Raw genomic sequence first — 24639 nt, forward strand, 5'->3', positions numbered from 1 at the left:
GGGACCCCTTTATTGGGGGGTCCTCAACTCCCCAGGGATCCCCGGCCTGGACTGACTAGCGGTCAGGGATAATGCTTTGGCCGGGGAAACCAGTGAAAGGTTTTCCCTGGCTGTGGCATTATCCCCCTGCTAGAAAGAGTTCGGTGCTGGTTCTGGAATTTTCAGGGGACCCCTACTTGTTTTGTCCCCTGATTTTCCAGAACCAGGACCAGCTCAACAAAGCCCTGTGCTGGTTCTTAATATACAGGGGCCTCCTACCCATTTTGGCCCCTGTATTATTAGAACAAGAACAGGCTTTATAAAGCCCGGGGCTGGTTATGCTTTTGGGGAGGGGGTGCACATCATTTTTTTTTTATTTAAAACCATTTAACATAAGTACACACAGAAACATGTACATATCTCATGGATATGTGCATGTTTCTGTGTTAATCTGACCTGCTCAGGATGTACTAGCTAGCCTGAAGCATGTCTATTATTTGGGGACTTTTGGTAAACTTTTTTTTGCGAGTCTGAAACAGACACTCTATTACATTGGACGAGTTGATAGTTTTCAATGTGAAAACATCTGGATGCGAGTTTGAGAGTGGAGAGTTTTAGTAACTCTGAAAAATGCGAGTTTTAGTGAACAGACACCCTATTACATTGGAGAGTTGTGAAAAATTGCGAGTTTAGCACCAAACTCGCAATTTACCAAAACAGACACCTATTACATTTGGCCCATAGTGGGCGTGTTAATACCTTGCCGTGCAATCGCCTGTCTTCCCGAATTTGCATACATATCGTGCGAGCAAACGCATCTAGAGAGCGGGTTTGAATGAGGTCCTTAGAGTGGAGCAAAGTTAGCAAATGGCCCTCATTGTGCCTCTTGTGTAGTTACATAAACACATAGAGATTATATAAAACTTTAATATTTAAAAAGAGTTTATTGTCACTTGTAAAAGCTAAGTAATATCTTAGAGATGCAGGGCGGAATGTACATCTTTTGGTGGAGCGTATTTTCTACGCTTACACACAGTGCACGCTCAGGATCTGTCAGCGCACAAGTACGGGCGACGTGGAGTTGTACGCCTTTCTATGGCATTTACATTTATGACGGAAGTGGCAGAACTGGGTGGTAATGGGACGTTCTTACTCAGACCAAGTTCAGTCAGAGCGCAACTGAGGGCTTTGCAGCGTTTGCCGTAAGCGGAGATGTAAACAAATTGTTGTTTTTGGTGCACATGTCACATCTATGCAAAGTTTTTTTTTTGGAGTAAGGATACTCTTCTATCAGGATAAACTAGGAACTTTTCCACATGGTGAAATCTTTAGTAGATCAACTGACGTAGATCTCTCCCAACACTTCAATCACAGCAGTAAATTGTACGCGTTTCACTAAACTACTATTCACTTCATCAGGAAAAACCATGTTGTAGTTAACTAACTACAGCATGTGGATATGTAGATTGTGAAGTACTTTAACTTATCCTTAATGGAGTATATTGTTATTTGAAATAAAAAAAAACTTTGTATAGATGGTACATTTGCACCCAAGTGAATAATTTCTTGGAATTATAGTCCGTCTATGAGAGTTTTCTATACTCCTCTCCTATTTTCAATGTGGCAGAACACACAATACATTGCCATCAAGCCTCTAACATTGAAGTGGCCTAGATTTCACCTTCCAAAGTAAGTGGAAACATGCCTGTTTTGAGGGGCATCTTTTGTGGGTATAGGGTAGGTGCAAGTACCCACTTATAATGACTCATAGCAAACCAAGGGCCTGATTCAGAGCCGCTCGTAAGCGGCCGCTCGTTCACTCCGAGCGATGTTCGCACATCTGCGCATGCGTATGGGTTGTAATGCGCATGCGCCAACCAGTCAGTGCGGTCGGAAATCGTGTGCTCGCAAAATAGCGAATGCCTGCTAATTTGAGTGACAGGATGAGGCGTTTGTGGGTGGTAACAGGGGAAGGTGCTTGAAAACGGGGAGTGGAGATCCGAACGCAGGCGTGCCAAACGGTCAAAACGGGCGTTTTAAGGGAGTGCATAATTAACAAAGCAGCGACATCGACCACGTCTTTTAACCTGAACTGCTCGCATGATTGCGGTAGGAAAATGCTACCACAAGAATAGCGAGCAGTTCATATGCCTTTCGATGTACTCGATTAATCTAATAAATAGCGGAGATGACGTATGATGCGAGCGGCCAAGGGGCGTCTTTACAAAATAGCGAGGGCATGTTTCGTTTGCTCGCCCATCTACGCATAGGAGAGGTGAGTATGGATTTTTTTTTTCAGGTACACCCCTATGGATTACTTCGGATACTAGGTGAGTATGTGTGAGTGTGAGTGTGCATGTATGTTTTAATAAAGTTTTACATTCACGGTGTATGTTTGTTTATTTACGTATTTCTTTAGTTGCGGAACTACAAGTGCCAGCGGGCCCGTAATGCCCCGCATGCTGGTATTTGTGGTTCTCCAAATACCAGCATGCAGGGGAGGCTTGCTGGTACTTTTGGTTCTACAACTAAAGACAATATGGAAAATTTATTTTTACACTAACACTATCAACCCGGCACCCACGGGCATAGGGTGCCGGGGATAGCCCTGGGCTATCAGTCTAGGCCTGGGGTGCCCTGGAGAGGGTGCCCCTTTATTAGGGGGTTACCCAACTCCCCAGGGATCCGGTGAAAGGTTTTCCCTGGCTGTGGCATTATCCCCCCGCTAAAGTTCGGTGCTGGTTCTGGAATTTTCAGGGGACCCCTACTCGTTTTGTCCCCTGATTTTCCAGAACCAGGACCAGCTCAACAAAACAAAACCCTGTGCTGGTTCTTAATATACAGGGGCCCCCTACGCATTTTGGCCCCTGTATTTTTAGAACCAGAACAGGCTTTATAAAGCCCGGGGCTGGTTATGCTTTTGGGGAGGGGGTGCACATCATTTTTTTTTTATTAAAAACATTTAACATAAGTACACACAGAAACATGTACATATCTCATGGATATGTGCATGTTTCTGTGTTAATCTGACCTGCTCAGGATGTACTCGCTAGCCTGAAGCAGGTCTATTATTTGGGGACTTTTGGTAAACTTTTTTTTGCGAGTCTGAAACAGACACTCTATTACATTGGACGAGTTGATTGTTTTCAATGTGAAAACATCTGGATGCGAGTTTGAGAATGGGGAGTTTTAGTAACTGAAAAATGCGAGTTTTAGTGAACAGACACCCTATTACATTGGAGAGTTGTGAAAAATTGCGAGTTTAGCAACCAAACTAGCAATTTACCAAAACAGACACCCTATTACATTTGGCCCCAAAAGTTAATTTGTGTATCCGCCATAGAATTATACATTTCATACCACACACATGGCAACACGCACAGGGCGTGCAGATGGCACTTTACATACCAGGAACTGATACATATGGAAATTGAAGGGTTTCCTAAAGAACTTTTCATCATCGCCATAAAACATCTCCTCACACGTTGGGTCATATCTCAAATCCCTCCATTCACCATTGTAGATATATTCACACTGGCCTCCAAAATATTTGTGATCCAAAACATTTTGTGCTTCCGTCTGAGTGAGGATATTGAACCTAAAGTACGGGCAGGGGTAAAAGCAAATTCAAATCATTTTAATTTCTTACTGAATAAGGCACATTGGATATGAATGCAACATTAAACACCTAAATGGTGGCAGCGTGGTTGGCATAGTGATAAGCATTAGTGCCTAACAGCCCTGAGGTCTTGAGTTTAAATCCTGACCAAGGCTCAGTCTGGGCGGAGTTTGTAGGTGTGGATTAACAGATAGACAGTAAAAAGGTTGACAGGGACAAAAGGTCAACACACTAAAGGTCGACATGCAAGAAGGTCGTCACGTACAAATAGTTGATATGGGCAAAAGGTTGACATGAAAATTGTCGACAAAAAAAAGGTTGACACATGATTTATTTATTTTTTAGCCCTAACTGTACCCTAACCTTAACCCTCCCCTTGGTGCCTAACCCTAACCCTCCCTCCTGGTGCCTAACCCTAACCCTCCCTCCTGGTGCCTAACCCTAACCCTCCCTCCTGGTGCCTAACCCTAACTGTCCCTTCTAGTGCCAAACCCTAACCCTCCGGTAAGTGCCTAACCCTAAACCTAACCCTTTTTTTTGTATTGACCATTTTTTGTGTCGACCATTTGTAACTGTCAACCTTCTTACATGTCGACATTTAGTGTGTTGACCTTTTGTCCCAGTCGACCTTTTGTCCCAGTCAACCTATCGACTGGGACAATATTGGTGTCTATCTAGACATTGTCGACCTTTTTACTGTCTATCTATAGGACAGAACCCGGAGTTTGTATGTTGCCGCCGTGTTTGCCTGGGCATCCTCCGAGTGCTCCGATTTCCTGCCACACTGCAAAAACCCACTGACAGGATAATCAGCTTCTAACAAAAAATTTACTATTCTATGTACACTGCTGCGGAATAAGGACCTCATTCAGAGTCGCTCGCAAAAAGCGAGCGCTCGCTCTGAATGAGGGCGGCCGCATTTTTTTTTTTTTAATCCGGCCTCCTGGCCGCTCGCTAAGCTGTGGGTGGCCACCCACAGCTTTTTCGAGCGGCCAGGTGATGGTCGCGATGCTTGAAAAAGACCTCTGGTGAGGTAGAAATGCGTTGGCAGAGAATTGGGGGACTGCAGTTGGCATTCTATCCAGATCAATGTGGAGGACGTTCCTGGAAGGCAGCTGAGGTGGATCCCGGGTTTTTTCCATCTATCCCTTAAGCTTACTACAGGCTCATTTTTTTCCTGATTCTGGTATGAGGCCAACTTCACTGAAAGTCTATGTTTTTGTGGTTCTTGTCATTTTTAACCCCACAAATTTATAAGTTGGGGCTGTGTATTATTTATATGTATTAAAAAATTGTCTGATTACTCATAATACGTGCTTTGATGGATTAGTACATCATATATATTAATATATTGAAAAAAATCTTTACTATCAAAGGTTTTTATATCATTGTACTGTGGAAATCGTCTGCACTAGATTTTCCATTTTTCTCTTTCTTTATATGTTTGAATTATTGGGAAAAGATTCCAGAAGAATATATGATTGAAGATAAGTAATTTTCACATTATTTTATTTGTATTAGGGGCACTCAGGTGTGATTATTCCCTTTTTTTCTTTGTATTGTGAAATTGCTCTTGAGAGGTAATTTGGGATACCCTCTCTATAAAAAGGGTTCTACTAGAGCAGCCGAGGCGCAGATCATAGCACCTAAAAACCTTCTTTTCTGTGTATTGAAGTTGTGCGAACATCGCTCGGAACGAACGAGCGGCCGCTTACGAGCGGCTCTGAATGAAGCCCTTAGTTCTACATCTTGATAAGTTTGCACTACATAAGGGCAGAGCTGTCCTTCCATTCCAGGTAACTGTCCCAGAGCGGTCGCAGGGCCTAATACAGAGATGTATATAAATCTGATATTTACGCACTTCTCCAATGTCTTTATATACATCGCAGGCGCATGAAAATCCCACTGCACTCGTAGTGACCCAAATGCTGCAGAAAGATTCGCACGCTGCTGGCGTTTGGGAGAGAACAACGGGGCAATGATACAGACCGTTCCAGAAAACGGGAGCATGTTGGCCCTTTTTTCTGGATGCGCCGAATCCAGTGGCTGCGCCTGTAACAGCAGCTTCACTGGCCCCACGGCAGCGTGATTATTCTGGAAACCCTGAGTAAGCAATCGCAAAGCAGGTGATCCGATGGCTGCGTCTTCGGACGCAGTGGATCAGAGAAGTCCAGCATGAAATAGATGATTGTGGGCTTGAATCAGAGATGGACGCAGTGGCACAGCCGCTGCAAAATCCGCAGGAGGCGTCTAAATTAAAAATGCGCCTCCTGCGGATGTTGCAGCCGCCGTGCTAACTGTGTCTATCTCTAAATCAGCCCCACAACCGTGTATTTCACGCTGGATCATACTGCTCATTGCATAGTGGCTAAAACGTGATTTTTTTTTTTCAGGTTTCCGTGATAGTGCATGATTTTACATATTAGATACTTAAAATATGGTTGCTTTGAACAAATGAAAAGAGCCAGTGCTAGCATACACTGAGGCTGCTGGCAGGGCAGTTTATGCTTTTTATTCAGCTCATATCTGTGAACAGAGCAGGAAAACCTCTTCCTTATGTATGATGACAAGAACAACCCAAAAATTATCTATTGCGAGAATGAAGTTATTCTGACGGGATGTAGTTAAAATAGTGAAGGCCAGGACGCCGCCTATTGAAATCTCGGCGTCGGAATCCCGACGCTTGCATCAGAGTTAGGCTTTGGGAGGGGAGGTTAGGGTTAGGCACCACTGAGGGGGAGGGCTAGGGTTAGGCACCACTGGGGGGGGGGGTTAGGGTTAGACACTAAGGGGGGAGGGTAAGGTTTAGGCCCCAAGGGAGGAGGGTAAGGATAGTTAGGGTGTGGGGTGAGGAGGGTTAGGATTAGGGTGCAAGAAGGGAGGGATAGGTGGAGAAGGGGGGAGGGTTAGCATACTTATCTGACCCCTGTCTGGATTCCCAGCATCAGGAGGCCGCTGTTGGCATTTTGACAGCAGGCATCCCGACTGCCGGGATTTCATACCCAACCCATCCTGACAACCAGCATAGACAATATACAGTACAGCACCCAGTAATTCTGATTACCTGCAGGATGATCTTACCCTCTCACAGCTCTCTCTGCCCCAGGGATCTCAAACAGTTCTCTGCAGAAAGTCTTCTCCTGGTCCGGATCCTCACAATTCTCTTCATCTGACCCATCCTGGCAGTCCTGTTCTCCATTACAGACCATCTGTCTCCTTATACAGCGACCTACGGTAAGTGACAAATATTGAACAACTTCCAATGGGAATAATAAGCCCCCCAGCTACTGACAATGTGTCCCCCTTATGCAGACTACCTGTTCCGTGTTTATTTATATACACCGTAGAGAAGTTGTCAGGGTTAAGCCCATGACTGCCTAGATTATACAGTATCAGTACCTATATTTATTCTTTGAGAAAGTTACCATTAAATCAGATAGATAACAAGAAGAATTAAAACGTTTCAAGTTTCCATTTGCAAGATACATTAGTAAATATTGTGGCAAGATCTTACCAGATTCTACACATCTAAAATCAGACCCACAGTCATTCGTGGGGGCACATTTGTCGGACGGTTTGCAAATGATGGATTCCCAGAGATTGCCAATACAGATCATCCCTCCATACTTGGCAGGCTGAGATAGGCCTCGATACCTTTGCTGTACAACAAAGAAACGTTGACAATTGGGTTTGTTAATAAAGTTTTAAGTGCAATTTCACACACAAAAAAATAAATAAAAAATGGCATCATAATCACAAACGGGTGTGATATATTTCATCGACATTGACAAAGTTGGCGTTCATTAGGTCAACATGCAAGTGTCAACATTCACACGTCTGTGGTGTCGGCATTGCCGATGTCGCCATTCAGCATGTCGAGACTGATGTAATGTCGACATTGTTGAAATGTTGACAATGGCCCTGATTCAGACCCGCTCGCAAGCGCTTGAGCGCTCGCGAGCGGGTCGATGGTGCGCTCTGCGCAGCGGCCACCCTGCACGTGCGCAAGCCCCAGACCGAGAGAGAAAATCTCTCGCTCTGTGGCTCACTACAAAAGGGGCGGCTGTCAATGTTGATCGACAGCTTGCCCCGTTTTGTAGGCGTGGCGGGGGGTGGCTTCACAAACGGAGGCGTTCCCATGCAAACGCCTGCCGTTATATCAGTGGGAGAGCTTCCGGCTCTATTAGAACCAGAAGCTCTCTGGGGCTTGCGGCCACGAGACCCTACCACAAGGGTCTCATTGCAAGCCCCGATGGTCGCGATGGTCTTGACCATCGTGACCATCATCCTGGCCACTCGCAATAGCTGTGGGTGGTCACCCACAGCTATGCGAGCGGCCAGGAGGCCGCACCAAAAAAAACCAAAAAACACCCTGATTCAGAGCGAACGCTCTTCCAGAGCATCTGGCTCTGAATCAGGGACAGAGGGCCTGATTCAGAGCCGGACGCTCTGACCAGAGGGCTCGCTCTGAATCAGTGCCCTCGTACATGAAAATGGGGCGGCCTCTTGGACGCTCGCATAGCTGTGAGTGACCACCCACAGCTATAGCGAGCGTCCATGATGATGGTCTTGATGGTCAAGAAGACCATCGCGACCATCGGGCTTGCGACGGAGACCCTGCGGTAGGGTCTCGCTGCCGCAAGCCCTGGAGTGATTTTGGCTCTATCAGAGCCAAAATCACTCCCACTGACATCACTACTGATGTCAGTGGGGCCGGCTTCAGACGGGTCAGTGAAAGCGGCTGCCTTCTCAGACACAAAGCCGCAGCCACAGAAGCTATGGTCAGATGGAGAAACTACATCCGCCATAGGCCTTATAATAAGTGGCGATGGTGCTCCGATGGTGGGTTGTCAAGATCACTGGTGGTGTTACCAGGGGCACCAAGAGGGGGTGGGGGCGTGTACTAATTACCCAGGCTTCCTGGAGGAGCCCGACGGGGTCCAGGTCCCACGCTGACCCCCCTCCCCCTTTCATTACAATAGCCCAGCACACGCTGTTGTGTGCTTGGCTGAACTGAGAGTAGCAGCTGCAGCAGTCTCCTATGATTACGGGGGGAGCGATCACACTGATCGTGCCCCGCACTGGCTATGCGCCGGGCTCAGGGGGCTCACAGCGCCCCCCCTTCCCTGCAAAACTATTATTTTTATTATTTTTTCCCTAAGGGGGCATGGCTACACCTTCTTCAACCATACTCGCCTATCCTACCGATTCGGCCAGGAGCCTCCTGAAAATTAGGTGCTGCTCCCAGCCCTCCCGGAAAGGCAGGCAAGCCTCCCAGTCCCCGGCGACCCGTCTGGCCCCCCCCGCCTGCGAATACAGTATAAACCCCGGCAACAGGGGGGCCGGTGACCCGATTCGTGCGTCATCCTGGCCCTGCCCCCTGCTTCACAATGCTGGCATTGTGAAGAGGGGACGGGGCCGCGATCGCGCTGTCACACCCATGCTCCACCCCATTGGCGCATCATTTGCCGGGCCACGCCTCATTTTCCCACAACACTCTTTCCCCGCTGAGGAAGCTCGACAGCTCCCTCCCGGAAGGAGGGAGCTAAAAGTCGGCAACCATGCCTTCACCTGGGTCCCACGTCGCTCTTGGCGCGCCTGGGTGTTCTGCGTGCAGCGATGCTGAAAGTGTCAGTGCTTGCTCAATCAGATGCAGGCTACTACACCAAGGGAAGGCTGAAGCTAGCATTTGCATATTATCGCAGTCGTGACTCCGGCAACAGATGCACGAGCCGACGCAGCAGCGTTCATCTCTGTATCAGGCCCATAGTGACTTCATACCACAAAAACACATAAAACAAAATTAAAATTGCATTCAACATTACATTAAAATGTCTGTTTTTAGCTAGGTTTAGGAGCAGATTTACTGAAGGGTGAAAAACAGAACGAGAATTGCCGCTAGTGATGGGGACTTTTTGATAAATAAAAGGGTTGTCTTCAGATAAAAAAAATTACAAAATTATATTTATTATTTTTGTATAATTGATTGAACCCTTTTGTTAAAAACTGCAACTCATCACGGAGGTTGTTGCGCTAATTATAACTATGGCGGTCAGGGTTTTCCTCCTATGCTCCTTCTATCTATTATCTTGAGGTTTTTTTTAATTTTACCAGGATGTTTTTGTAGCAAGATAAAAATAAATAAATAGATATTTTAGAACTAAAAGACAAAAACACAGCGGGGGCAGCGCACGTCCATTTGAAGACATATCTGGCCCAAGCAGGGCATACACAAGTACAAGCAAAGCAGAATAGTACTGAGTGGAGTTGGGACTGGTAAGACTTGTGCTGTCTACCCGTCCACAGTCCATTCAAGATGGCGAATGGCATACTTGCGTACTTTCCCGGAAGTTGCGGGAGTCTCCCGAATTTGCGGGCATTCCCCCGCACCCCTGGGAGAGTAGGCAGCCCTCCCGCATCCTGCTCACTTCCTCCTCCGTAGCGCTGGGCCCCGCCCCCACCTCAAGTCAGCTGCTTCTTTCCTCAAGGCTGCTCCCAGAGGAGAGACTCAAAAAGTAGGCAAGTATGGCGTACGGTAAGGTACAGTGGAAATATTTACCAGTTACTGGGAAATGGATGGACCAATCAAGCATGCACCCGGGCTCTGGGGCTGGTCAATTAGACATCTCCCTGGGTTGCAGATGCGATTGGACATGTGACCTGTCCACATTCCAAACTCAAGATGGTGTTCGGTGCAGTATCGCGGAAATATTATATGGTTACTGGGAAATTGTGGACTGACAGACGGTCACTAGGTGTCAGGTTGTTTTATTACTGTCTGTGACAGTAATTAAAAAAACCTCTGAGTCTCTGAGTGCTGGCTGGCAGGCCCCCTGTATATTATATTATACCAGCTATTACCAAATGAGAGTTTATAATCTAATAATGAATATAATAAAATTGAAGGGGGGGTTATTGATGTTGTGCCTGGGGTGGCTACCTGACCCCTAAATCCACCCGTGGCGGGGCCAATCATGTGGACAGATACTTGACTCTTCCTCGGTATCCTTATCCTCAACTCGAACTACAGCATGAAATTTATTTTTTTCTCAACTTTTCAGGCAACTTTTGTTTTTATAAGGCACCTTCAATGTTTATAGCTTATGCCTCAATTTTCCAACTCAGTTGCTCCATTAAGTGATATGAAAATTAATCAGTGTAAATGCACAGAGCCGTCTTCAATCCTGATTATTCCCATTTGACATTAATTGAATCTGTAACAGGTTATGAAAACAATGATAATTACAATAACAGATTACGCGATAAACTAGATTTAGTATGTGAAGCAATATGCTAATAGTTACTTAATCACCCGTCCATCGTCTGAATGTTTACTATAGAAAATGAATTTGTTTATTTAGCCTAAGTTCGTGAGGCAGTAACTAATTGATAATTAGCAACATGAGAAAAGTAAAAGAGAATATATGAATTAAAGTTAAAAAACAAAAAAAAATCTACACTTCCCAATTATTTTTGTGCTCTCCTTCTGCACCCCACTGGTCTAAGACCCAGGCTGCTGAAGATGTAGACTTCACAGCCATCGACTTTAAAACAAAGCCTATCTTGCATCCATGGGCAGAGTAAAACACTCCATATTTCGTACAATATACAGTATAAACTCTCTATTGTCAGATGATGGATGTAACCATAAGTTCTTTAAAACCATATTTTCCCAAAATAAAGACACAGACCAAGTTAATGCCGTTCAAAGATAATAGGTCAGCTTTATTTATTTATAATAATGAGTATGGTGGTAGAGGAGAGCTTAGGCAAAAGATGTCCACAACTTACCAGGGCCAATATCCCAATTAATGGTAAGTGTGATATAAAATACTTGCAAGGGCCACTCTCCCTTTCTAGCAAGTGAGACGGTATCCAACACCCATACCAGTGCACCATTTTGGTCCACCCGGATGAGAGGCAATGCTGACCCCAGTAGGGTGAAATCAGCCTAACCCGTGCATGAAGGGGTGTGCACCGCTCATTACTGCAGCAATATGGACACTTTACATTTTGCCGGTCTTTCCCTGCCATGAAATAAAGCCGACACAAGACACAATAGGGAAGGGAGGACGGGAGATCAGAATCAAAGAGGCAGAATATCCTACAGACATTACCCATAATCCCAGTAACCACTCCCCCCTTAACAACAAACAACCTATCCCTGTAACTTTAACAACTGGCAATTCTAAATTACCCCTCCTTTCACTTTATTAACCCCGTCCATCCCTGTCTAGAGGTTTATATGCCCTCTGTTCTATGCAAACCTCGGTTATCGTAATATTCGAGGGCGCTTGAACCCTCGCAGGCTAAATCAGCGTCGAAGCGAGGATGGGAAACGCGGCAAAGCAGAAAGTCACAGGCTGAGAGTTATATAGTAGGAGGAGCAGGGTCCCCCAGCAGAGCAGAGTATATCAGGACTAGGAGATGAGTGGCATGTTAGTTATGACAGGGGCAGTGACATGATGTGAGGAGGGGAATGGAGACAGCAGGAAGCCAGAGGCTGAGAGTTATATAGTGGGAGGAGCAGAATCACCAGCAGCACAAAGTATATCAGGAGATGAGTGATGTCTTAGTGAGGACAGGGCTACATGTGACGGGATACGGACTATAGATACACAGTAATCAGATAGACAATATCTAGATAGACACCAGATGTTAGACAGTCAATAGTTAAACAGGGACAAAAGTCAGACACACTAAAGTTACACCTGTAAAAAGATCGACTGGTACAAATGGTCGACAGGGTCAAAGATCGACATGAAAATGGTCGACACGGAAAATGGCTGACAAATTTTTTTGCTTTTTTTTTAGGTTTATGGTTAGGTTTAGGGTTAGGCACTTACTGGAGGGTTAGGGTTAGGCACTTACACAGACGGTTAGGGTTAGGCACCAGGAGGGAGGGTTAGGGTTAGGGTGAAGATTAGGGCTAAGAAAAAAAATAAAAATTTGTCGACCATTTTTGAATCGACCATTTTCATGTCGAACTTTTGACCCTATTGACCTTTTGAACCTGTCGACCTTTTTACAGGTCTAACTTTAGTGTGATTTTTTGTCCCTGTCTAACTAATGACTGTCTAACATATGGGGTAAATTTACTAAAGTTTGATTTTGCATTTTGAGTGATTTGGCATTTGATTTGCATTCGATTTTGCATTTGGGTATTTACTAAAGGCCAAATCGAATGTAAAATCGAACTTAAAACCGAATTTTACTCAAATCGCACTCAGGGCCTGATTCAAAGCCGGGCGCTCTGACAGAGCGCTCGCTCTGAATCAGGGCCAGCCTTCTTGATTTTTAGAGCGGCCTCCTGGCCGCTCGCATAGCTATGGGTGACCACCCACAGCTATAGCGAGCGGCCAGGAAGATGGGCGCGATGGTCAAGACCATCGCGACCATCGGGCTTGCGACGAGACCCTTGTGGTAGGGTCTCGTTGCCGCAAGCCCCAGAGAGATTTCGGCTCTCACAGAGCCAAAATCTCTCCCACTGACATCACTCGTGATGTCAGTGGGGCCGCCCCCAAACGGAGGCGTTCATATGGGAACGCCTCCATTTGGGCAGCCACTCCCCCGGCCCGCCCACCAAAGGGGGCATGCTGTCACTCAACATCGACAGCCCCCTTTGGTACGAAACCCGGGGCGACGGAGTGCCTGTCGCTCTCCGGGTCTCGTGCATATGCACGACGGAGCCGGCTCCATCGTGCGCATGCGCACTGGGCCACCATCGACCCACTTGCGAGCGCATAGCGCTCGCAAGCGGGTCTGAATCAGGCCCTCAAATCGAACATCGGAAAAACATTGGTACTTTTACATAGACCAAACAACAAATCCCTTATTTACTATTATTCAATTCAAAATCGAGCACAAAATCGAACTTCAAATCACCAAATGAATAGACCTGCTTCATGCTTTCGATTTGAGCATGAGCAGGTCGGATTGACACAGATACATGCATACATCAGTGAGATGCCTGCATGTATCTGACTGTAACAAGCTTAGAAAGAGTTAAATTTATAAAAAAAAAATTACGTGGGGTCCCCCCCTAAAACAGAACCAGCCCCGGACATTTCATAGCCAGTCCTGGTAGTCTAAGTACAGGGGAAAAATTGTGTAGGGCACCACTGTACTTAGCACAACCAGCACTGGGCTCTGATCCTGTCCTGGTTCTGGACAGGATCAGTATAAGTTTATTAAACATACATGCACACACACATGCATACATACACACATGTACTCATACTCACCTATGTATCCCTGTAGCATCGGTCCCCTTCTCCAGTAGATTATCCATAAGGTACCTGTGGTAAAAAAAAACACATACTCACCTTTTCCTATGCGTGGATCGGTCCTCTTCGATCCAAAGTAGGCATCCATGGTCTTCTTAAAATAAAAAAATTAATAAACACGAGCCACGCAACAGATAACAACCACGATGGTTGTTATCTCCCAAATTAAGAACTCAGACGTGGCTCTAGCCTTTGTAAAGCCGTATCTGAGCGTTCATTGGCTGAGAGAGGTCAGCCCCCGCCTCTCTCAAGTTTATTTTGCGGTTCCCACCATTGACTTCAATGGAAGGAGGCAGGAGTCCTTAATTAGCTGAGAGAGGCGGGGGCTGACCTCGTTGTCTGATCGTCCTGCATGTGCTGGATGTTTGATATTGAACATCCACTACATGCACCAACCCCCAAAACACTATAACGACTCGCGATCGACCATCGTGGGTCCCTATAGTAACCAGGCTAAACTGGTCGATATCGACCAGGTTGGCCTGCATGCACGGGCGATGGGCAATATCGATATCTGAGCCCGCACATCGACCATTGTTTGGGGGTTGGAAGGGCCCAAAAACAGGACGATATGAATGATAACGATATGATCGATATCGTTATCGTACATATCGTCCTGTTTAATCGTAACCATGTGTACACACCATTAGTGCGTGGTTCGTGTTTTATTGTTTTTTTTATTTTAAGAAGACCATGGATGTCTCCGGGAAGAAGTGGACCAGCCCAGGTAATGTAGGTGAGCTGAGTACTGTGGGCTTCATTCAGAGGCGGTCGTATGGTCTATGACCGCACGGCCGCCTCGATGTTTGTCCAGTGCGCATGCGCATGAGGGAGCCGGCTCCTTCGTGCGCATGCGTGAGACCCGCTACGACCGACAGCGCCGGTCGTAGCGGGTCTCTTTCCAAAGGGGGCGAGCTGTCGATGTTGATTGACAGCTCGCCACGTTTGGAAGGCGGGCCGGGGGGGTGGAAGCCCAAACGGAGGCGTTTTCATGGGAACGCCTGCCGTTTGGGGGAGGCCCCACTGACATCACTAGTGATGTCAGTGGAGAGCTTCCGGCTCTGACAGAGCCAGAAGCTCTCCGGGGCTTACGACAAGTGAGACCCTACCCTAGGGTCTCGTCGTAAGCCCCGATGGTCGCGATGGTCAAGGACCATCGCGTACATCACCCTAGCGGTCGTTAGAGCTGTGGGTGTAAACCCATAGCCTAACGACCGAAACAGAGGCGGCTGGTCAGGATGCAAGCGGCCGCCCAGTTTCTGAGCGACCGCTTGCATCCTCCGACCGCCTCTGAATGAGGGCCTGTATGTGTGTGTATCATGTATGTATTAAACCTTTAATTTCACTGTGTGTGTGTCTTGTGTTTATTTAAACATTTCTTTACAGGTGAACTGAATGTACCAGTGGGCCCTTAATGCCCCACATGCTGGTACTTGTGGTTCCCCAAGTACCAGTATGCGTGGGAGGCTTGCAGGGACCTAGGCTAGGGGTGTCCTGGAGACGGGGATCCCTGGCCTGGGCTGACTAGCGGTCAGGGCTGATGCTGCGGCTGGGGGGCCCGGTGATAGGGCTCCCTGGCTGTGGCATCAGCCCCCTTGTAATTCCAGAACCAGGACAGGATCAGAGCCCAGTGCTGGTTGTGCTAAGTACAGGGGGAACCCTACACTATTTTTCCCCTATACTTAGACAGGACCGGCTATGAAAAGTCCGGGGCTGGTTCTGTTTTAGGGGGGACCCCACATCATTTTAATTTTTTTTAACTGTTTCTAAGCTTGTTATAGTAAGATACTTGCATGCATCTCACTGATGTATTCATGTATCTGACTATCTGTGTGAAAACAAACTGCTCATGCTGAAAGTGAAAGCATGAAGCAGTTCTGTTCAGTCGTCGATTTGCAGTTCGTTTTGAAGTGGGATTTGCAGTTCGATTGTACATGAACATGCCAAATCGAACAGCAAATCACTGTTCAAAACTGAACCAAATCGAATTCGATTTAGAAAATGCTTCTAATATCGAATTTTAGTAAATGAGGGATTTGAAGAGGGATTTGTACTTTAGATTTGATTCGCTTTGAGGTGAGCTAGATCGAACTTCAAAACTAAATTAAAATCGAACTTTGATAAATATACCCCCTGGTGTCTATCTAGACATTGTCTATCTAATTACTGTCTATTTCTTATACCACTCCCACGTGTGACAGGGGCAGTGATATGACGAGGGGAATGGATGCAACAGGACATCACAGACTGAGGGTGGGATGTTCTAAAGGGGAAAATGCCGTAATACCCCTGATAATGCAGTTCTCTGTGGTTTTACCGCATACCCCATATGTACAAAGCACGCTCCGTACCGGTAGGTAGCGCCACTTTCAGGTGGCGTTACAAAATAGAAGCCTATGGGCTTCTTTCCAGGATGCTCCCACTGAGAGGAGAACAATCGGATCCCTCCAATCACCCTCCGTGGCCCGGTGTTAAACCCGGAAGTTCCTCTGTCTGGGGGCAGCTCTTATCGGGAGAGCTGTTCTTTGCAATGTACACCGCGGTAATCAACCACGGTATGTACCCGGTGAGAGGCGGGTTGTACGTCATTGTGGATGCTATGCTTAGTACATCCCGCCCTGAGAGTTATATAGTGGAAAGTGTAGCACATAGAAACGATCCGAGGCTTAATAGACACAATAAGCAAATATGAGTCAGTAGGTACAGTAGGTACAGGGTGAAGTAGCTGAGAAAGTGATCATTTACATTTTGGTGATTCTCAAATGTTGAATAAATATCTAATTTCCCTTTATGCAAACTAATCTCTGTATTACCTATAGCAATAGGCTTACTATACTATCCCTTTAAACCAGGACACTTATAAATTACACAGGTTCTGTGGCTGATTAAAACCAGTTGAAAGGCAGGCATACGTTTAGGATGCCGGCGGCCACAATACCGACCGCCGGCTTCCCGACTCCTCAATCCCGGCTAGGGTTAAATGACAGGCATCTAAAATCTAGACCCCTGTCATTACCCCTACGCCGGGAGACCAGCACCCGGCATCCCGATCGAGCGGATGCCGGGCGCCGCGAGCGGACAGCCGCGGGGGGGGGGTGATTGTTAGGTTTAGGGCTCCCGGCGGGGACTTAGGGTTAGGCACCCCCCCGGGAGGGTTAGGCTAGTGGAAGGGGGGGTTAGGGTTAGGCACCCCCAGGGGGAGGTTAGGGCTAGGCACCCCCCGGGGGACTTAGGTTTAGTTAGCGGGGAAGGGGGGGTTAGGTTTAGGCACTTAGAGGGGGGATTAGGGTTAGGCACAGGGGGGGAGGTTAGGGTTAGGGGGGTAGGTTAGGTTAGTTAGTACTTACCTGGGGACGATCGGGATTTCCAGCGCTGTCGTTCTGCCGGTGCCGGGATCTCTTCCTCTGATGTCGTTCTGATGCTGCCGGGATTCGAACTGCTGGCCATGCGGCCGGCGGTATTACATACCGATTCCGAAAGGCAGGCTTGAAGCCAGCCAGCCACAGAACCTGTGTAATTCCTGATTGTCTCGGTCTAATGGGATCTTATAGTAAGTTTATATAGTACTATTACTCATTTTTTTCATCTGCCATTAAAAAAAAATTGCTCTATGTAAAACATTATTATATTTTTTTATTTACTGTACATAGTACCACAAAGTTTCTGTATCACCAGACAGCGAGTATTAATATTGTAGAAACAATCAATGCAATATAAAAAGGTTCTATCAGTACAGGGTTGAAAACCAAATCATGAGATAAAGCAACTAAAATGAGTGACAGATAAAAGCAGTATCACACAATGACCCATTGCCCTGGGAAGGGCGGACAGAAAGGATCAGAGTTGTTCAGAGCTGTAACTAGACTTTTTGGTGCCCTGTGCCAGAATGAGCATTGGAGCCCGCCCTATTTTTTAAATAGGGAGATAACACACCAGAAAAAGGGCCATGGCCTGTTGGGGAAGGGCCAGGGAAGATATAGGGGAGACCAGGAGATGCTGGGGATAAAATAAGAGGAAGCTACAAGTGAGAATGATAACAAACAGAAAATTGACAGGCCCTGCGGTGCCCAGTGCCATGGCACCGGCCGCACTACCCTAGTTACAGCCCTGGAGTTGCTGACTGTAAATGGAAGTGCACTGGAGACAGGGATAGTGCAGGGAGAGAACAAGAGGGCGGAGGGCCCTGCTCATCAGTGCTTATAGTCTAGTTGGTGGAAAAAAACTGGAAGAGGGCCTGGAAAAGAGGAGGAGGAAGGACAAAGGGTCCCTGAAAAATAACCCGGGTCAAGTGACCCGGCATTCCAACCCAGGTAGCTACCAGGGTCTGACCCAGGATGGACCTGGGTAATGGTGCAGTGTAAACGGCGCAGCCCAGGTTATCCGACCTGGGTCATGCCTAAAATGAGCTGATTGGTGGTTGTGGAGCAGTCACCTCCCACTTTTTATGACCTCACAAGTTTAGCAGGGCAGACCCAGATTCAGTGTGAACGGGGCTGACCTGAGAATAACCCAGATCGATGGTGCGGTGTAAACGGTGTCTGACCTGGGTCTGACCTGGGTTGGAACCATGTCTGAAAACCCAAGTCGGACCCGGGTTTTTGGTGGATAAGAGGTATAAGTCTATGTATGAGACATGGTAAAGAAATGGTGCACAGTAACACAGAAAACCAAATGAAAAAAATAATGGATGCTTCGTCCTTACATAAATAATCACTATGGAAGGCAAATCTTACTTTGCTATTATGGCAAGGCAAGCAGTGAGACCAATCAGACCACTGACCTAACCGGCAGTCCAACGGGCTTGGAGTGGAATTTCTGACAAATCTAAGAAATGAAAGACAAACGGAACCATTCAGACACTTCTCTTAATAAGACATTTAAATATAAAACTAAATTATTTTATTTATATATACTGCATACAGGAACAACATTAATTCATAATTAAAGGGTCACTTCCAAAAGGACATTTCATTGCTTTTTATTAATAAAAACATTGCTAATCCACTACAGTGTCAGTCTAGCACATGCTCAGTATAGAGCTGCAGAGAGGTCACACCCCCTCCCTTCCCTTATAGCTCTCACTGGCTGCCTGACAGTATATAGGGCCTGATTCTGAATCACACGCAGAATGCGCATGCATCTGTTGCACAGCGCATGCGCACAGACTTGTAATTGCGACTGAAGCGCACAGTTTCAGAAATGTGTTGATAATATATTGGGCATCCCTGGGGCCGGTTGCAGCAAGGTGAGAAATGCGGTCAAACCCCAAAAAATGCAAGTTTGACAGCATTTCTCATATGCGCTAAGCCCCGGAGTGCATGGGTAACGCCATCTTCCCGATGGCGTTACCCATAGACCCTAAGGGCTTCTTTCCGCAGAGTGCTGTAAGAGGGATCCGATCGGATCCCTCCCAGCACCCCCCCTGGCATGCGCATCCTTCTGTGCAGAGACCTAGAAGTCCCTCCGTCGCAAAGGGCCGCTCTTACCGAGAGAGCGGTCCTTTGCGGTGATCATCATGCGTACCGGCTTTTTCTACAGCACTATCAGTTCCCTGAGTCAAAAATCAGGGACTTTAGTGTCTGGAAAGAATGATGCTGTACTGCAAGAGGTGTATATATATTTATTATTTTGCATGCAGTGTATGTACTGGCTGCTTTTGCATGTAGCCCACAAATGATGGACAGCTATATTTTTACACTGCAGATCTGGGTGTATTTCATACTTGCCTACCCTCCTGATTTGGCTGGGAGCCTCCTGAAAATCGGGTGCCGCTCCCGGACCCCCGGAAAGGCAGGCAAGCCTCCATGCCCTCGGCGACTCCCTTCCCCGCAGTTCCACCATAAACCCCGGCAGCATGGTGGACCCATGATGCGATTTGCACTGAATCGCATCATCATGGTCCCGCCCCCTGCTTCACATTGCCGTTAATCGCACGCCCCCTTGTACCGCGTCACGCACCACACTGTGAAAGACCGATAGCTCCCTCCCGGAAGGAGGGAGCTAAAAGTCGGTAAGTTTGGTGTACATTTACTAAAGGTCGATTTTAATCTGTTAGTAAATGTGTGATTTAGCCCCAGAAACACAACATCAATTTAAATCAATTTCAAATTGATCAAATTCGATTAAAGCCTTTAGGAAATCTGGGCCTGATTCAGACCCGCTCGCGAGCGCTATGCGCTCGCAAGCAGGTCGATGGTGGCCCAGTGCGCATGGGCGAGACCCGGATAGCGACGGGCACTCCGTCGCTCCGGGTCTCGTACCAAAGGGGGCATGCTGTCGATGTTGAGTGACAGCACGCCCCCTTTGGTGGGCGGGCCGGGGGCGTGGCTGCCCAGATGGAGGCGTTCCCATGGGAACGCCTACCGTCTAGGGTGGCCCCACTGACATCACAAGTGATGTCAGTGGGAGTGCTTTCGGCTCTGTTAGAGCCGAAAGCACTCTGGGGCTTGCGGCAACGAGACCCTACCACAAGGGTGTCTTGACCATCGCGACCATCTTCCTGGCCGCTTGCTATAGCTGTGGGTGGTCACCCACAGCTATGCGAGCGGCCAGGAGGCCGCTCTGAAAAACAAGAAGGACGGCCCAGATTCAGAGTGAGCGCTCTGTCAGAGCGTCCGGCTCTGAATCAGGCCCTCTATCCCTAGATTTCAGTGGACACAGTTCCTCTCATATCTAAATCTCTGCACGTGTTACATCTGTACCACCTGCAGTGCAGCATGGTTTAACCCAGTTGCAAAACTTACTTGCTATGTTGTGTGTAGGCTCCCCTGTGTCCCTTATAGGGGTATGGTAAGCGCCCTCTAATACCCCTTTTAAACCGGAGCTAAAACCCGGGTTTTTGAAGGGTTAACCCGGGCAGCTCCCTGGTGTAAAAGTGGAGAGGGTTGGATCGCCGTGTCCCGGCAATCCAACCCAGGTAACTAGCATGGGTTAACACGGGCGCAGCCCGTGAAACCCTGCTGTGAGAACAGCGCACTCCGGGTCACGATGACCTGGAGTGCGCTGCTAGCCGGCCGATTGGTCCAGCTTCAGTGGCGCTTGGAGATGACGTCATCTCCAAGCGACCACTTTCACTCCGCAAAAGCCGGGTCTATGCAGAGCCGACTGCGGTGTGAGCGGCGCTGACACGGGAATATCCCGAGTCGGCGCCGGCAAAATTCCGGGTCTGATCCGGATAGGAACTTTGGCCCTCATTCAGAGCCGTTCGCTATTTGCGGTCGTTCGTTTAAAAACAAGGGGTGGCTATTCAAATGATCCGTACGCACATTGTAGTCTGTTCACACCTCTAAGTCTGAACGAGCGAGCAAAACATACGCTCGTTTATTTGTTAAAAACGCCCCCTGGCCGCTCGCATCCTACGTCATGTCCGCTATTTATTAGATTAATCGAGTACATCGACCAGCGTATGAACTGCTCGCTATTCTTGTGGTTGGTGTTTGCTACCACAAATTTGCGAGCAGTTCTGGCTCTAAAATAACCCAGTGACGTGGTCAATGACGCTGCTGTTTTAAATATACACACCCATAAAACGCCCGTTTTGACCTTTAAGCACGCCTGCGTTCGGATCTCCACTCCCCATTTTCAAGCACCATCCCCTGTTACCACCCACATACGCCTCATTCTGTCACTCAAAATAGCAGGCACTCGCTATATAGCGTACAAACGATTTTCGGCCGCACTGACTGGTTCGCGCATGCGTACTAAAAACCGTACGCATGCGCAGATGTGCAAACATCGCTCGGAACGAGCGTACTGCCGCTAACGAGCGGCTCTGAATGAGGGCCTTTGTTCCAACTCCGGGTCAGACCCCGAATTTAGGTGGAAAAGGGGTATAAGTAGTCTCTACTCCAGTTTCTGAATAAAACACAGCACTGACAAATGGACAACACAGCAGAATAAACTGTGTACTTGGTATCTCCACTGCATTCAATGTATTTACAGCAAAACCATTGCATTTCATGAGAAGGAACATTTTGGGTTTTGGATTGCAAAAATTCCATGGTTTTAACTGTTTTTAAAAACTTTTTATCATTTTTTTTTTGTTTAAAATTTAAATACAAAAACAACCAGATACAAATCAAAATCCCAAACCAAAAATGGTGGTCAGCATACATCTCCAATATATATATATATATATATATATATATATATATATATAAATAGACACAGTGTCCGGCACTCCACCCATTTGCAAAGTAATACTGCCCATGCGCGGCCATATGCGTCACAATATGCGGCAGAAAGAAATTATAGTTTACACGGCCCCACTGCCATGCCAATGATTAAGGACTCTATTCATTTAGCATTGCCGAGCACTGCTAACTTAGTATCCCATACTACTATGGACAATAAAACACCGGAGTGAACTGGGGTTCACCATGCGCACGAAGATCCTGGTGTCCGACGGAGGCAGTCGAACAGGGGTGGAGGGATCCGAAAGGATCTCTTTTTGCAAGCCGGACCTCCTTCCCATAGGAAGAAGGGGTCTGGAAATCAGAACCTTCTGAAGATGGTGAAGATTTCAGTTGTCAAGCTCCAAAAACGTTGTATTTTTGGCGCTTGATGAATTTATGTCCCTATAGTATTGTATCGGGGCGCCAGGCCAGGTCTGTACCATCCCAATATTATCTTTATAATGAATGGCCCGATACTTAATTTCTACAAAAGTAGGTGAAAATTGTAATTTTCACCTACTTTTGTAGAAATAAGGCAATAATGAAATAGACCCCTAAAAGTGAAATAAATCTGAATAATAAGGTAAGTATTCATGTCTTACCTGCGCGGCGACCCAGAGTTCCTGTCTTGCCCTTTGACCCCGGTACATATTGCCATCAAGCACAGGAATCCTACACAGCTATAAGTTCTCATTTTCCCTAATCTAATGGACATTGTGCTGATTTAGAAATGGCTGTAGCTGTGCTGGGAGGTAAAGGGGAGAGTTTCCCAGAAGCGTTAGCTGTGGTAAATCATTGACAACATTTTAAATATTGCCCCTGATAACCCAATAACAGAATTGCCAAATCCCAAACAAAAATGTTAGTGTGAGACTTCTTTGGAAACCCCATTGTGTTGTACATGTTTACATGACCTTAGCCCTGTCCACTGCGATCAGCCGCCATGTCAGTAACCCGCTGAGCAGCAAACCACAGACAATGTCTGGGCGGAATAATAATCACTGCCATTCTCAGACTCTCAGTGTTTGTGTTAGATAAAATGGATTGAGGGGGGTATTTATCAAAGCTGGGAGAGAGATAAAATAGTGAGAGATAAAGTACTAACCAATCAGCTTCCAGTTTACATTTTGCAGGCTGTGTTTAAAAAATGATAGTTAGGAGCCGATTGGTTGGTAATTTATTTTTTTTACAATTTTATCTCTCGGCTTTGATAAATACCCAACTCAGTCGGCTTAAGGCTCTAATCAGCTGCAGCGCCAACATTGTCCCGAATATTTTTTGGACAACATCAACACAATAATTTTTTTTCTCTACTTTAGTTTACCTCAGCTGAGCATTCAATGTCCACTGCAAATGGAGAATTAGAGACCCCTGCACATAATGGCCTATAATATAGTCACAAATATGCAGAACAAAAATAGAAAATATTGATATATTTTTAATTTAGAACCAGTAGTAAGGTGGGAACAGACTGGCATGGACTCTGGGCCTGATTCAGAGCAGGACGCTATTTGTGGACGGTCGTTCTGAAAAAGGGTCCGGCTATTTAAATTAAGTGCTCGCTCTTTGCGGTCTGTTGACGCCTCTATGTCTGAACGAGCGAACGAAACATGCGCTCGCTATTTTGAAAAAACGCCCCCGGCCGCTCGCATCATACGTCATCTCCGCTATTTATTAGATTAATCGAGTACATCGAACGGCGTATGAACTGCTCGCTATTCTTGTGGTAGCATTTTCCTACCGCAATCATGCGAGCAGTTCAGGCTAAAAGACAACCAAGTGACATGGTCGTTGACGCTGCTTTGTTAATTATGCACTCCCATTAAACGCCCGTTTTGACCGTTTGGCACGCCTGCGTTCGGATCTCCACTCCCCGTTTTCAAGCACATTCCCCTGTTACCACCCACAAACGCCTCATCCTGTCACTCATATTAGCAGGCATTCGCTATTTTGCGAGCACACGATTTCCGACCACACTGACTGGTTCGCGCATGCGCATTACAACCCATACGCATATGTGCGAACATCGCTCGGAACGAACGAGCAGCCGCTTACGAGCGGCTCTGAATCAGGCCCTATGTTTTCCCCAATATCAGATAAACCTCTTAAACAAACTGTTATGGTGCATACACACGGTCAGATTTTTCCTTCAGATTTGAACGATAACGATTTAAAAATATCTGAAGGAAAATCTGACACATCTGACATATCTGTCAGATGAACGATTTGAACGATGCACGTTCCCGATGGTCAGATAACGATATCTGACATCTGATGTGTTTACAGTCAGACTTGGACGATTTCCATTCATTTTAATGCAGTCAAAAATCGTTCAATCGTTCAAATCGTTCATCTGACAGATCTGACAAATCTGACCGTGTGTATGCTCCATTATAAGTTACGTGCACATTTATTTGCTTTATATATTGTGTCTGAACGATCTGGGGAACTATAAGCGCCCCCTTGTGCTTGTTGTAGGTGTTACATATTTGTATATTGTATTTTTCAAGGTTGGCCTTGTACTGTAGTTTGATAAGTGGGTTGAATAAAATTTGGTGTTTACTCAGTTAACTGTGACTTT

At 46.6% G+C, this 24639-nt stretch overlaps 1 protein-coding gene across 1 annotated transcript in view; it reads right to left on the reverse strand.

Moving 5' to 3' along the window:
- C8A (complement C8 alpha chain) overlaps positions 1 to 22716 on the reverse strand; it is a 44460-nt gene extending 21744 nt beyond the window's left edge. The window contains exons 1-5 of the mRNA XM_088447842.1: positions 22661 to 22716; positions 18618 to 18708; positions 7113 to 7257; positions 6680 to 6827; positions 3388 to 3577 (exon numbers count right to left, since the gene is read on the reverse strand). Of these exons, the coding sequence (XP_088303968.1) occupies positions 3388 to 3577; positions 6680 to 6827; positions 7113 to 7257; positions 18618 to 18708; positions 22661 to 22716 (630 nt within the window). The remainder of the gene's footprint in view (positions 1 to 3387; positions 3578 to 6679; positions 6828 to 7112; positions 7258 to 18617; positions 18709 to 22660) is intronic.
- Positions 22717 to 24639: the final 1923 nt, after the last annotated feature.

Source organism: Taudactylus pleione, unplaced genomic scaffold (assembly GCF_031769625.1).
Source record: "Taudactylus pleione unplaced genomic scaffold, aTauple2 ptg000442l, whole genome shotgun sequence".
NCBI lineage: Eukaryota > Metazoa > Chordata > Amphibia > Anura > Myobatrachidae > Taudactylus > Taudactylus pleione.